Raw genomic sequence first — 13,773 nt, 5'->3', positions numbered from 1 at the left:
GAGAGAGAAAATGGATAATTATAGACTGGTTAGCCTGACATCAGTCGTGGGGAAAATGTTGGAATCAATCATTAAGGATGAAATAGCAGCACATTTGGAAAGCAGTGACAGGATCGGTCCAAGTCAGCGTGGATTTATGAAAGGGAAATCATGCTTGACAAATCTTCTGGAATTTTTTGAGGATGTAACCAGCAGAGTAGACAAGGGAGAACCAGTGGATGTGGTGTACTTGGACTTTCAAAAGGCTTTTGACAAGTTCCCGCACAAGAGATTGATGTGCAAAGTCAAAGCGCATGGTATTGGGGGTAATATACTGACGTGGATAGAGAAATGGTTGGCAGACAGGAAACAGAGAGTTGTGATAAACGGGTCCTTTTCAGAATGGCAGGCAGTGACTAGTGGAGTGCCGCAGGGCTCAGTGCTGGGACCCCAGCTCTTTACTATATACATTAACGATTTGGATGAAGGAATTGAGTGTAATATCTCCATGTTTGCAGATGACACTAAACTGGGTGGCGATGTGAGCTGTGAGGGGGACACTAAGAGGCTGCAGGGTGACTTGGACAGGTTAGGTGAGTGGGCAAATGCATGGCAGATGCAGTATAATGTGGATAAATGTGAGGTTATCCATTTTGGGGGCAAAAACACAAAGGCAGAATATTAGCTGAATGGCGGCAGATTAGGAAAAGTGGAGGTGCAACGAGACCTGGGTGTCATGGTACGTCAGTCATTGAAAGTTTGCATGCAAGTACAGCAGGCGGTGAAGAAAGCAAATGGTATGTTGGCCTTCATAGCTAGGGGATTTGAGTACAGGAGCAGGGAGGTCTTACTGCAGTTGGACAGGGCCTTGAGGGAGTTAGATATGGCCCTTGCGGCTAAGGAGATCAATGAGTATGGAGAGAAAGCAGGAAAGGGGTACTGAGGGAATGATCAGCCATGACCTTATTGAATGGCGGTGCAGGCTCGAGGGCCCGAATGGCCTACTCCTGCGCCTATTTTCTATGTTTCTATGTTTCTATGTTTCTATGCTTCTATGTTTTTATGGGAGGAAAAGCAATGTGTGAGGACACAAAAATCTGCAAAAGGACTGAGACAGTTTAAGTGAGTGGGCAAAAATTTGGCAGAATTAGTATAATGTTGGAAAGTGTGAGGTCATGCACTTTGGCAGAAAAAAATCAAAGAGCAAGTTATTATTTAAATGGAGAAAGATTGCAAAGTGCCACAGTACAGCGGGACCTGGGGGTACTTGTGCATGAAACGCAAAAGGATAGTATGCAGGTACAGCAAGTGATCAGGAAGGCCAATGGTATCTTGGCCTTTATTGCAAAGGGGATAGAGTATAAAAGCAGGGAAGTCTTGCTACAGATATATAAGGTATTGCTGAGGCCACACCTGGAATACTGCGTACAGTTTTGGTTTCCATATTTACGAAAGGATATACTTGCTTTGGAGGCAGTTGAGAGAAGGTTCACTCAGTTGATTCCGGGGATGAGTCGTTGACTTATGAGGAAAGGTTGAGTAGGTTGGGCCTCTACTCATTGGAATTCAGAAGAATGAGAGGTGATCTTATCGAAACATATAAGATTATGAGGGGGCTTGACAGGGTGGATGCAGAGAGGATGTTTCCACTGATGGGGGAGACTAGAACTAGAGGGCATAATCTTGGAATAAGTGGCCGCTCATATAAAACTGAGATGAGGAGAAATTTCTTCTCTCAGAGGTTTGTAAATCTGTGGAACTTGCTGCCTCAGAGAGCTGTGGAAGCTGGGACATTGAATAAATTTAAGACAGAAATAGACAGTTTCTTGAATGATATGGGGATAAGAGATTATGGTAAATGGGCAGGGAAGTGCCCCTTGGTCTGTCCTCCTACTCCTCTGGTACTTTCTCCTCCTTTGAGCATCTCACCTCATTCCACCCGCCTCACATCTCATTTAAAATTCTCGTTCTCCACCACCCAGCCAAGCACCATAAACATTTTATCAGCGAGATTATCTTTAGTGCTCCCTCCCTCAGCCTCTGCACCAAGCAATTTCTCATCCCCAATGATTTTAACCTCCATCTCAATCCATCATGTTTTCTCTCCTATGATTTCACTACCCTCCTCCCTTAATCTCTTTCTCCACATAAACTCCCCAACACATATCCACGTCCTTGGTCTCACCTTGATCTCTCGTGGCCTCGCTACTCCCATCGTGTCACTCACAGATAAGGCCATCTCTGACCACTTCCTTGTATTGCTCTCCACCACATCACCCCCTCCCCCCCTGACCCCTGCCCCCCCTGCCCCAGGCCCGCCCTGACCCTACTTCCTTCTGTGTCCGCCCCGGGAAAAAAACTCTCACCCACATCACTTACAACTGCGCTTACAAAATCCAAACTGTCCAGCCTTTGGCCCTCGATTCAATCTGACATTTCTGCAGCTACCGACCTGCTCAACCACACCCTGACCACCACCGTTGATGCTCCCGTCTCTGTTAAAACCATTACACTCCCACCCTGTCCGTTCTGCCTGGTACTTGAATGGATATGGCAGACAACTGGTTTAGCCATTCACTCTCCGATATGGCTGAGCCACATAAAGCATTATCGGGTTTTGCTCTCGCCTTCCAAAACTGATCACTATTCCAGGATCAATATGTAGCTGATATTGTTAACGGTTCTCCTCGGGTACTGTCTCCCTTTCCTCAAAAAAACCAATTCTGGACTCAACGAGCTTGCAAACTTCCTGCCCATCTCCATCCTCCCTTTCCCTTCCAGAGTCTTTCATCGTGTTGTCGCCTCCCCCGGAGCTCCAGGTTTGAATCCCTCCAATCAGGTTTCCACCACTGCCACAGAACCAAAACAGCTTTTATCAAAGTTACAAATGACAGCCTTTGTGATGGTGGCAAAGATAAACTTTCCCTTCTTGACCTGCCTGCAGATTTTGACACGGTTGAACACTCCATCCTCCTCCAACGCCTTCCCACCTTCATCCAGCTGGGTGGGACTGCACTCGCCTGCTTCCATTCTTATCCAGCTAATTGTAGCCAGAGAGTCACCTGCAATGGATTCTCTTCCCGTTCCCACATCGTTACCTCTGGTGTCCTCCAAGGATCTATCCTTGGCCCCCTCCTATTTCTCATCCTTATGCTGCCCTTCAGCGACATCATCCAAAAACACAGCATCAGTTTCCACATGTATGCTGTGACAGCCAGCTCTACCTCACTTCTCTTGACCCCTCCATGGTCTCTAAGTTGTCAGACTGCTTATCTGACATCCAATACTTAATCAGCTGAAATTTCCTGCAATTAAATATTTGGATTTTTCTGAGTCCCACCCACACAGTGCGGAGAGACCCGGGATATGGTGGGAAACCCGCAAGTGTGGAGTGACTTCACAGATCGTGTGCGACTTCAGGGTGGGTTCCCTGAGTGGTGGGCTGGCTTCCAGTCGTGTGGGAAACTCAGAGAAGGAGACCGCAGCAACAGGTAAGTGGTGGGCCCAGGATAGTGGGGACAGGGGTTCCAATCCCTGTGTCCGGGTGTGGGGGGTTCGGGCGGTAATTGTTCCTGGCGCAGGGTATGGCCCCTCGGGAGGTCGGATCGCTGACCCCGGAGGGGTGGGAGTGTTCCAGGCCCAGGGTATGACCCCTCGGGAGGTCGGATCCCTGACCCCGGGGGGAGTGTTCCAGGCCCAGGGTATGACCCCTCGGGAGGTTGGATCCCTGACCCCGGGGGTGGGCGGGGAGGGGGGGGCGGTAAGTGTTCCAGGCCCAGGGTATGACCCCTCGGGAGGTCGGATCGCTGACCCCGGGGGGGTGGGTGTGTTCCAGGCCCAGGGTATGACCCCTCGGGAGGTCGGATCGCTGACCCCGGGGGGGTGGGTGTGTTCCAGGCCCAGGGTATGACCCCTCGGGAGGTCGGATCCCTGACCCCGGGGGGGTGGGTGTGTTCCAGGCCCAGGGTATGACCCCTCGGGATGTCGGATCCCTGACCCCGGGGTTGGGGTGTTGCGGGCTGATGCTGGGGGAGCGAGGGGTGCCAGGAGCAAGCGTTCCTGCTCCTCCCGTCCCATCAGCATTGCTCCCCAAGGCTGAGGCCGCCTCATTGCAGCCACCGGGAATCCCAAGCCCCGGGATCTCAGCCGTCTGCAGTAAAACTGGCTAAGTTGGTTAAAGTAGAGGCTTCAGGCCTCATTATAATATTTAAATTGCCAACCCTCCTCTTGGCAGTGGGTTGGCCCCATGCCCCTATCCCACCTCGGTGAAAGTGGGCAGGTTGGAGGCTGATTGGGGTCGGCTTTTACATTTGTTTCAACTTTCATTTCCAACCCACCCACTCTTCCCACAGAAAATTCCAGCCACAATCTCCGTTCGCTAGCCACTGACTCCATCCTTCTCCATAGCATCTGTCAGAGGCTGAACCAGACTGTTCGCAACTTTGGTGTCATATTTCATCCTGAAATTAGCTTCCGACCACATATCTGCGCCGTAACTAAGACAGCCGATTTCCACCTCCGTCTCCGCCCTTGCCTCAGCTCATCCATGCTGAAACCCTCATCCATGCCTATGTTACCTGGAGACTTGACTATTCCAACGCACTCCTGGTCGGCCTCCCACATTCTACCCTGCGTAAACTTGAGATCTTCCAAAAGTCGGCTGCCTGTGTCCTAACTCACACCAAGTCCTGCTCACCCATCACCCCTGTGCTCGCTGACCTACATTGGTTCCCAGTTCAGCAACAGCTCGATTTTAAAATTTTCATCCTTGTTTTCAAATCCCTCCATGGCCTCGCCCCTCCCAATGTCTATAATCTCCATCAGCCCCACAACTCCCCGAGCTATCTACACTCCTCTATTTCTGTCCTCTTGGGCATCCCTAATTTTAAATGCTTAATTATTGGCAGCCGTACCTTCTGTTGCCTAGGCCCTAAGCTCTGGAATTCTGTTGCCTTTGCCTCTCTACATCTCCTTTTTCCGTTAAGATGCTCCTTGAAACCTACCTTTTTGGCCACGTTTTTGGTCATCTGCCCTAATATCTCCTTATGTGGCTTAGAGTCAAATTTTGTTTGATAACGCTTCTGTGAAGTAACTCGGACCGTCTTACTATGTTTAAGGCAGTATATAAACACAAGTTATTGTTGTTGTTGTTGTGATCGGGATGGGAAGGTGGGTCATGAGCTTTGCCCCGAGGGATGGCCTGGGTGGGAAGGAAGAGAAGGATGCGGCAGCGAAGGCTGCTACTTGTGAGGAGGCAGTGACGGGTTCCTCAATAGACCCTTCGACAGAGGCACAGGGGAAAGCTGTGGGCTTATCCAAAGGGGGATCAAACCTGACACTGCCAGGACAGTAGGCTGGGTTGGAGAAGGAATTGTGGGGTCAAATGACATTTGAAAAATGAAAGGTGACATGACTGGGTGATAGGAAGGGGAGTAGACAGGAGAGCAGAGAGGAGCGAAGAGACAAAAATGGAGATGGAAGTAATGGGCTTGGGTTTGATCTGTGGGGATGTGAAGAGCTGCAAAGAGAATGGAGATAGAGTCCTTGGCCCAAAGCTCCCGTTGACCCTTTGAGGGGACAGAAGTGCAGCGGGGTGGGACTTCTCGCTGCTCTTTTTCTGTCTCCTTGATCCTTTCCCAAATCCTGTGGATGGGGTCATTGGGATATCCAAGGTGGGCACACACAGCTGTAGTTCCCCAATGGAGGTGTCCACCGCACTGAGCAGGTGAACTGAGGAGCAACTCCATGACAAGGCCCAGAGGCTAAAAGCAAAGATAAATATTTGAAAATGTTGACCTGCCCCTCAGGGATCAGAGGGTAAACTCTGTGAAGGTAATAAGTCCCTTCAGGATCAATCACCTCCGTGTTCATTATTCATGGGACTTCTTCAGGACACAACTGGACCCGTGCCCACTCTCAGCAGTGTGCCTGTCACTGGGTCTATCGAGCACAATGGGCAGAATTCCTGGGCGTGTCCTGGAAAGCCCCAGACATGCCCCCAGTCAGTGCGATGTAACGGGGCAGGTCTGAGTGGGGCAGCCCCTCCATTGAGCACAGTTTCCCAGGGAAGTTGAAATGACCTCCACACTAATAGCAGCCAGCAGTCACATTGCAGTTCTTCACATCTCCACAGATCAGAATCTACCCTCGTAAATCCTTTTAAAAGGGAATTAGACTTTAAGTGAAAAAGAGGAAGATTGCAAAGAGTGCGGGGTGCAAACAGCGGTGGGATTAGAACAGGTGGCTGATGTGGCTCAATAGGCTCTGCCCAGTCAGTTATTAAAATAGTTTAGCCTTCTTTTGTACATCACAGGACTCCGAATTACATTTATTCATGAGGCTCCCGTCTGAGTCAAACAAGTGCCTCAACCACCCAAGAAAACATCAGCATTAAAATGTCCGCGGGCCAGTGAACGAGCAGGAACTTTACTGCTTGGGTTTATAACAGTCCAAAAAGTACTTCATTGGCTGAAAAGCACTTTGAGAGGTTCGGTGGTCTGAAAGACGTAATATAAATCCAGATCTTTTTTTCAGTCTCATTCCGTCCAGTTACTGTCGGGCAGAAGGAGGTAAGAGTCTCCCTAGTAGGGGCTGGATTTTCACTATGTTGCCGCCTATGTTTGTGCCCCAGGGGGCGGTAATGGAGGCGGGGATGGTTTCCGGGCGGCCGGCCAGCTCCCAGCGTCCCGCCGGGGGCACAGAGCAGCACTGCCTGGGAGCATTAAACCGGCATCCTTTGAAATCTGGCGCTTTCACCAAAAACCTTTTTCCTTCCTTTCAGGTGTCAAGGATTGTAAACTCCAACAACTCTTGGACACCAATGCCCCTCCGAAACCTTCTCCCCGACACTTCCCCCTGATCCCATCCCTTCTTCCAATCTCATCCCCTGCCATGTTTTCACTGTCGCCTCTGACCTTCCTCTCTCTGACCCCGAACGATCAGTCCTCAGCAAAGGTCAGAGCTTCATCCCCTTACGCCCCTACCTCAATGAATTCCGAGCTCGGCACAATGCTGAGCTCTTTTTCCACCACCTTCGCCTTCGTGCCCACTTCTTCGGCCAGGAGTCTTCCCCCCACACAGCCGACCCTTTCTCGCGCTTTCAGAAATCTCGCTCTACCTGGACCTCTCCCTCTGGCCTCGAACCCTCTCTAGACCTCTTCATTGCAAATTGCCGATGATACATCGGCCATCTTAATTTCTCTGCTCCCCTCACTCACTCACTCCAACCTACCTCTATCTGAACTTGCAGCAATCCGCTCGCTCAGATCCAACTCCAACCTTGTGAATAAACCTGTTGACAAGGGCGGCGCTGTTGTTTGGCAAACCGACCTCTACCTTGCAGAGGCTGATCGCCAACTCTCTGACACCTCCTCCTACCACCCCCTGAACCATGACCCCACTGCCGATCGTCAAGCCATCATTTCCCAGACTGTCACTGACCTCATCTCCTCTGGAGATCTTCCCTCCACAGCCACCAACCTCATAGTTCCCCAACACCACACAGCCCACTTCTACCTCCTGCCTAAGATCCACAAACAGGACTGCCCCGGTAGACCCATCGTTTCAGCCTGTTCTTGCCACACAGAACTTATTTCTTCTTATCTCGACTCTATTTTCTTCTCCCCTTGTCCACTCTCTTCGACGCCCTTCGTCATTTTAACAGTTTCCAGTATCCTGGCCCCAACCGTCTCCTTTTCACTATGGACGTCCAATCCCTCTACATTTCCATCCCCCACCAGGATGGCCTGAGGGCGCTCCGATTCATCCTCGAGCAGAGGCCCAACCAGTCCCCATCCATCACCACCCTCCTCCGTCTGGCTGAACTTGTTCTCACATTGAACAACTTCTCCTTTAACTCCACTCACTTTCTCCAAATTAAAGGTGTTGCTATGGGAACCCGCATGGGTCCTATCTATGCCTTTTTGTGGGATATGTGGAACATTCTTTGTTCCAGTCCTACTCGGGTCCCCTCCCTCACCTCTTTTTCCGGTACATTGATGACTGTATCGGTGCCGTTTCCTGCTCTCGCCCTGAACTAGAAAATGTTATTCACTTTGCATCCAATTTCCACCCTTCCCTCACCTTCACATAATCCATCTCCGACTCTTCCCTTCCCTTCCTCGACTTTTCTGTCTCTATTTCTGGGGATAGACTTTCGACCAGTATCCACTAGAATCCCACTGACTCCCACAGCTGCCTAGACTATACTTCCTCCCACCCCACATCTTATAAGGACTCCATTCCATTCTCCCAGTTTCTCCGTCTCCGTTGCATCTGCTCTGATGACGCCACCTTTCACACTCATGCCTCTGATATGTCTTTTTCCTCAGCCGAGGATTCCCCTCCGCCGTGGTTAAGATGGCCCTCGACCGTGCCCGTTCTATTTCCTGCATCTCTACTCTCACCCCTTCCCCTCAGAACCATAACAGGGTTCCCCTTGTTCTCACCTTTCACGCCATCAGCCTGCACGTTCAACGGATCATTCTCCGCCATTTCCGCCACCTCCAGTGTGATCCCACTACCAATCACATCTTCCCCTCCCCTCCCCTCCCCTCTCAGCGCTCTGAAGGGACCGCTCCCTCCGGGACACCTTGGTCCACACCGCAGTCACCCCCTGCAGCCCCTCCCCATCCCACAGCACCTTCCCGTGCAAGTGCAGGAGATGCAACACCTGACCTTTTACCTCCTCCCTTCCCACTATCCAGGGCCCCAAATACTCCTTCCAGGTGAAACCGATTTACGTGCACTTCTTTCAATTTCGTATACTGTATTCGTTGCTCACAATGTGGTCTCCTGTACACTGGGAAGACCAAGCGTAGATTGGGTGACCGCTTTGCTGAACACCTCCGTTCAGTGTGACCCTGAGCTTCCGGTCGCCTGTCACTTTAATCCTTCACTCCACTCCCACTCTGATATCTCCATCCTCGGACTCCTCCACTGTTCCAGTGAAGCTCAACGCAAGCTCGAGGAACAGCAGCTCATCTTTCGTTTCGGCACTTTACTGCCTTCTGAACTCAAGATCAAGTTCAACAATTTCAGAGCATAACCTCTGGCCACCTTTGGCTGTCTTCCCCCTCCATCTTATGTTTTGTTCTTCTCCGTTTTTTTAATCTTTGTCTCTAATGGCAGCTGGTCATTACTCTGCCATTCACACCCAATCCCGCCCTCCTGTATGGCTCAGAGATGTGGACCATATACAGTAGACACCTCAAATCGCTGGAGAAATACCATCAATGATGTCTCCACAAGATCCTGCAAATCCCCTGGGAGGACAGACGCACCAACGTTAGTGTCCTCGATCAGGCCAACATCCCCAGCATCGAAGCACTGACCACACTCGACCAGCTCCGTTGGGCAAGCCACATTGTTGGCATGCCTGGCACAAGACTCCCAAAGCAAGGCTCTACTCGGAACTCCTATAGGGCAAGCGAGCCCCAGGTGGGCAGAGGGAACGTTTCAAGGACACACCCAAAGCTTCCTTCATAAAATGCAACATCCCCACCGACACCTGGGAGTCCCTGGCCAAAGACCGCCCTAAGTGGAGGAAGTGCATCTGGAAGGGCGCTGAGCACCTCGAGTCTCGTCGCCGAGAGCATACAGAAATCAAGCGCAGGCAATGGAAGGAGCGTGCGACAAACCTGTCCCGCCCACCCTTTCTTTCAGCGACTGTCTGTCGCACCTGTGACAGAGACTGTAATTCCCATATTGGACTGTTCAGTCACCCAAGAATTCACTTTTAGAGTGGAAGCAAGTCTTCCTCGATTTCGAGAGACTGCATATGATGATCCAGATTGACTTTTTTCTAACTTCTACTATTACCGTTTCAATTTGACCCAACATCCCTTTTGTCTCTCTAATCTCTCCTGCCTTCCACCCTATCACAGACCTTCCCTTTTGTTCTTTCTCACTCTCCCCCTTTCAGTGCTTGAGAACCTGTTCTTTTCGAACATTTGGCAGTTCTGACGAAAGGTCGTCGACCTGAAATGTTAACTTTGTTTTTCTTTCCACAGATGCTGCTTGACCCGTTGAGATTTCCAGCATTCTCTGGTTTTATTTCAGATTCCAGCATCCACAGTATTTTGCTCGTACATTGAAATTTGCCGTGTGCTCACCGTATAGCGTCCCGTAGTGTGCCACAGTGAGACGGCCTGGAAAACCAGGTGATCAGAGCTGTCCCAGCAGCGGTGAGTGCTGGAATTGGTGAATGAGATAAGTGTGATGGTTTTGTTTTGTTTTATTTTTGCGATGTAGCTTATTGTGGGGTGTTTAAGGTATTGGGAATGTTTGTTGTGCTTTCAGGTGCGATTTTATTTTTGCCACAGAATCCTCTCCTGGAGCACTCCGAGGCCGGCTCTTTGGCAATGGATTTTCAGTTGGTCAGCCGGCTTAAAATAGGTGTAACGCCTCCCTTATCGCTCTGCCTCACACTCAGGGCCCAGCTGATGAATTTTGCTGACTGAGACGCAAACTGTACCCAGGCTCACTTTACCGCCCTGCCGCTATTACCACCCTGAAATGAGCAGAACCGAAAATCTAGCCCTATGTGTGTATCTTTGCTCTAATGCTGTAAGGAACTTCAACCCAGGAGTGTAAGGATGTGACCAATTCCCTGTTCGATCAGTGAGCTTGTATTTACTACAAGGTGTGGTTATGTGTCCTGCCCCACACTGTCGAGTAAGATCACCTTTACTGTTACTGGTCCCCGGTCCCACTACTGAATTAATATTGGGCCAAATTTTGCTGGAGTGGGGCAACTCGCACCATGTGCCGTTAGTTGGACTTTTCCTGCCCCCTTCAGCGCAAAGGGTTTTTGTGCTGTAACTTGCTGGAAGTTCGAGCTCATAGCAGCGTGGCGAGGGCAAAGGGGCATCTAGGACCTGAGTGAAGGACGGGAACAACAGGCTAACTCCTTAACTAATGAGATTTAAACACAGAGAAATGAACTAGGAATGACTGAGAGTGAATTCAATGTCAGCAAAAGATCGGTTTAAGAGAGACAGAGGAAGGAGACAGGAAGGAAAAGTAGGAAAAAAATAAAATTTTAAATTTGACATTTTTAAAATCTCCAACAACAATTCACTAATTGACGGAAAAAGATTCCAGACATTTAATTGTTCACTTTATAGACCAGGGAGGTTGACGAGCACTCATTGACAAATATCACATTGTTAACAGGGTACCTATGAAGCAACCTCAGGAAACTCACGGGGAGATTAAGGGCGAGATATCGTTTTTTGCGAAGGTAACGTCAGAGCAGCGCAAATCATCCAGGGTGTCCCTTCCCCGCCACAAGTTATTGGCCGATTTGTACATTAATAGTGGCGTGCGGCATTCACACAGTTACTGTTTCAGCAAATTCCGGCCCAGTACCTACATTATTAATACATGCTAATTCATGCACATCGCTGTATTAGCTTTGTTAACTGTCATTGCAGAATTCACAACAATAAGTTCCAAAGTTTAAAATTTCACAAAACTTACACAGTATAACTGCAGTGCCAAGAATGACTACAGACAGCAGGATGGAGAGACCCAGGAGAATGTAGATGACCAGAGATGACTGTTTTCCTCGGACAGGCTCTGCTGATCGCACACCATGTTCTGCAAAGTGTAAGTGCAAGGCATCACTGAAAGGATTAGAGGGAACCGTCTTGTGGAAAAGGCTCCAAACCTTTTCTCATTTGGACCTGGAGAAGAGGCAGAGGAGCCGAGACTTGTTGTCAACACTAGAATTTTTTAAACTTTGCATGACTGGGCCCATCGAACGCACATTTCTTCAATTCAAGAACATTCATCAGCAGCAGGTTAGAGATCTACACTGTGCAGGAAATTGAAGTGACGCAAGTTACAAACAACAGACACAAAGTACCATTTACTCGGGTAATCTGCAAGGTACAAGGAATAAAGACCATTTGTTCATCTCTCACCTCTATCCTCATCATTTCTTCAACTTTTCACCATCCCTCATCCAGCATCTTTACTTCAAAACTTTCCTCACAGATTTCAGTACCCTGGTGAATTTGCTTTCTGCTCTCTATGGAGTTAATGTCCCTTCTATAATGGGCTGCCCGATATGCTATTGGTCTTTTTTTATAAGCTTCATTTATCTGCACTCAGATTTTCACACAATTCTGTATTTGAATCCACAGGTCTTTCTGTTCATAGGATTAATAGGATAAACAGCACAGAAACAGGCCATTCGTCCCAACCAGGACATGCCGCGATTATGCTCCACTAGAGCTTCCTCCCGTCTTTCCTCATCTAAATCTATTAGGTCAACCCGCAACCTTTTTTCAAGAGAAAAGAGACCCAACTTTTCCAGATATGTATACCTTCGCATTTCTGGTATCATCCTTGTAAATCTTCTCTGCACCCTCTACACTGCCTCTATAAGAACATAAGAAATAGGAACAGGAGTAGACCTAATGGCCCCTTGAGCCTGCTCTGCCATTCAGTAAGATCATGCCTGATCTGATCATGGACTCAGCTCCACTTCCCCGCCCGTTCCCCATAACCCCTTATCATTTAAGAAACTGTCTGTTTCTGTCTTAAATTTATTCAGGCTCGAGGGACTGAATGGCCTACTCCTGCTCCTATTTCTTATGTTTATTTATCAACAGCAGGTTAGAGATCTAAACTGAGCAAAATTGAAGTGACGCACATTATGGACAGTTACAAACAACAGACACAAAGTACCATTTACTCGGGTAATCTGCAAGGTACAAGGAATAAAGACCATTCGTTCATCTCAACCCTCTATTCTCGTCATTTCTTCAACTTTTCACCATCCCTCATCCAACATCTTTACTTCAAAACCTTCCTCACAGATTTCAGTGTGAGCCAACACCATCAGTTAAAGGGATGGTTACTGGGGTTTATGACCCCACTGCTTTATTCACTGTTCAGCTCTAAAATCCATGAGTTTTTCTGAAGAAATGGAATTTCCTGACAACACGTTCTCTCAACCAATGAGAAATGACCTTTTCACTGATGTTAATTGATCTGAGGGTGTTAGTGAATTCGAGCTAATTAACTCAAACTGAATATACAATAATGATCAGATCACTGATGTGTACCTGGCTTCACTGCTTCATGTTTTCCTCTGTCTTCTCTTTGTCGATCAGGTTGAAAATTGTTGAGATTTTGATAATTGTCGAGCTCCATATTATCAGCTGGAAGAAGTTCTTGTCTTTGAAGAACATGTGAGAGGCAGTGAGAGAAATGGAACCTTTTGTCTCACACAGTTCCTCTTGCTGTGCTTTCTCTGAAAAACCACAACTATAAATATTTTTTGCTGTTAGTAAGAACCCCTTTGTGAAAGTGACCTGCAGCTCCCTGCAATGCTATTGGGCATAATAAGTGTGCCAATAAAGAGAATTAATTCAGCTGTTGTTTAGTTCCCCAGTGCAGTATAACCAGTTACAGCACAAACTTCGGTGGAATCTCAAGTTCCTCATTTATGTAGCAAATGGGGCGTGGATTTGAATCCAATCCTATTAAACCCTGTGTCACTTTCCCACACATTTAACTTCAGAATTTTGCAGCATCTGAGACATGTCCAAATTAACTGAGGCTTTGATCTCAAACCTGAACCAACCCGGAGTGCTGCACGGACAGAGGCTGGATTCTCTAGGATGAGGGATCACCTGCTCAGCCTTTAAAGCCTCCACCATCTCACTATCATCATAGGCAGTCCCTCGGAATCGAGGAAGACTTGCTTCCACTCCTGAAGTGAGTTCTTTGGTGGCTGAACAGTCCAATACGAGAGCCACAGATTCTGTCACAGGTGGGACA

General features: G+C 48.6%; 1 protein-coding gene across 1 annotated transcript in view; it reads right to left on the bottom strand.

The window, feature by feature from the left end:
- Window positions 1–13,160, bottom strand: part of LOC139244056 (CD209 antigen-like protein C) — a 71,481-nt gene extending 58,321 nt beyond the window's left edge. Inside the window, exons 1-2 of the mRNA XM_070870957.1 lie at window positions 13,056–13,160; window positions 11,461–11,580 (exon numbers count right to left, since the gene is read on the bottom strand). Of these exons, the coding sequence (XP_070727058.1) occupies window positions 11,461–11,580; window positions 13,056–13,143 (208 nt within the window). The 5' untranslated portion in view covers window positions 13,144–13,160. The remainder of the gene's footprint in view (window positions 1–11,460; window positions 11,581–13,055) is intronic.
- Between the last annotated feature and the right edge of the window lie 613 nt (window positions 13,161–13,773).

This window comes from Pristiophorus japonicus, unplaced genomic scaffold (genome assembly GCF_044704955.1).
Source record: "Pristiophorus japonicus isolate sPriJap1 unplaced genomic scaffold, sPriJap1.hap1 HAP1_SCAFFOLD_201, whole genome shotgun sequence".
Taxonomy (NCBI): domain Eukaryota; kingdom Metazoa; phylum Chordata; class Chondrichthyes; family Pristiophoridae; genus Pristiophorus; species Pristiophorus japonicus.
Note: the sequence above shows the minus strand (reverse complement) of the source record. Positions and strands in the feature narration are given on the sequence as shown.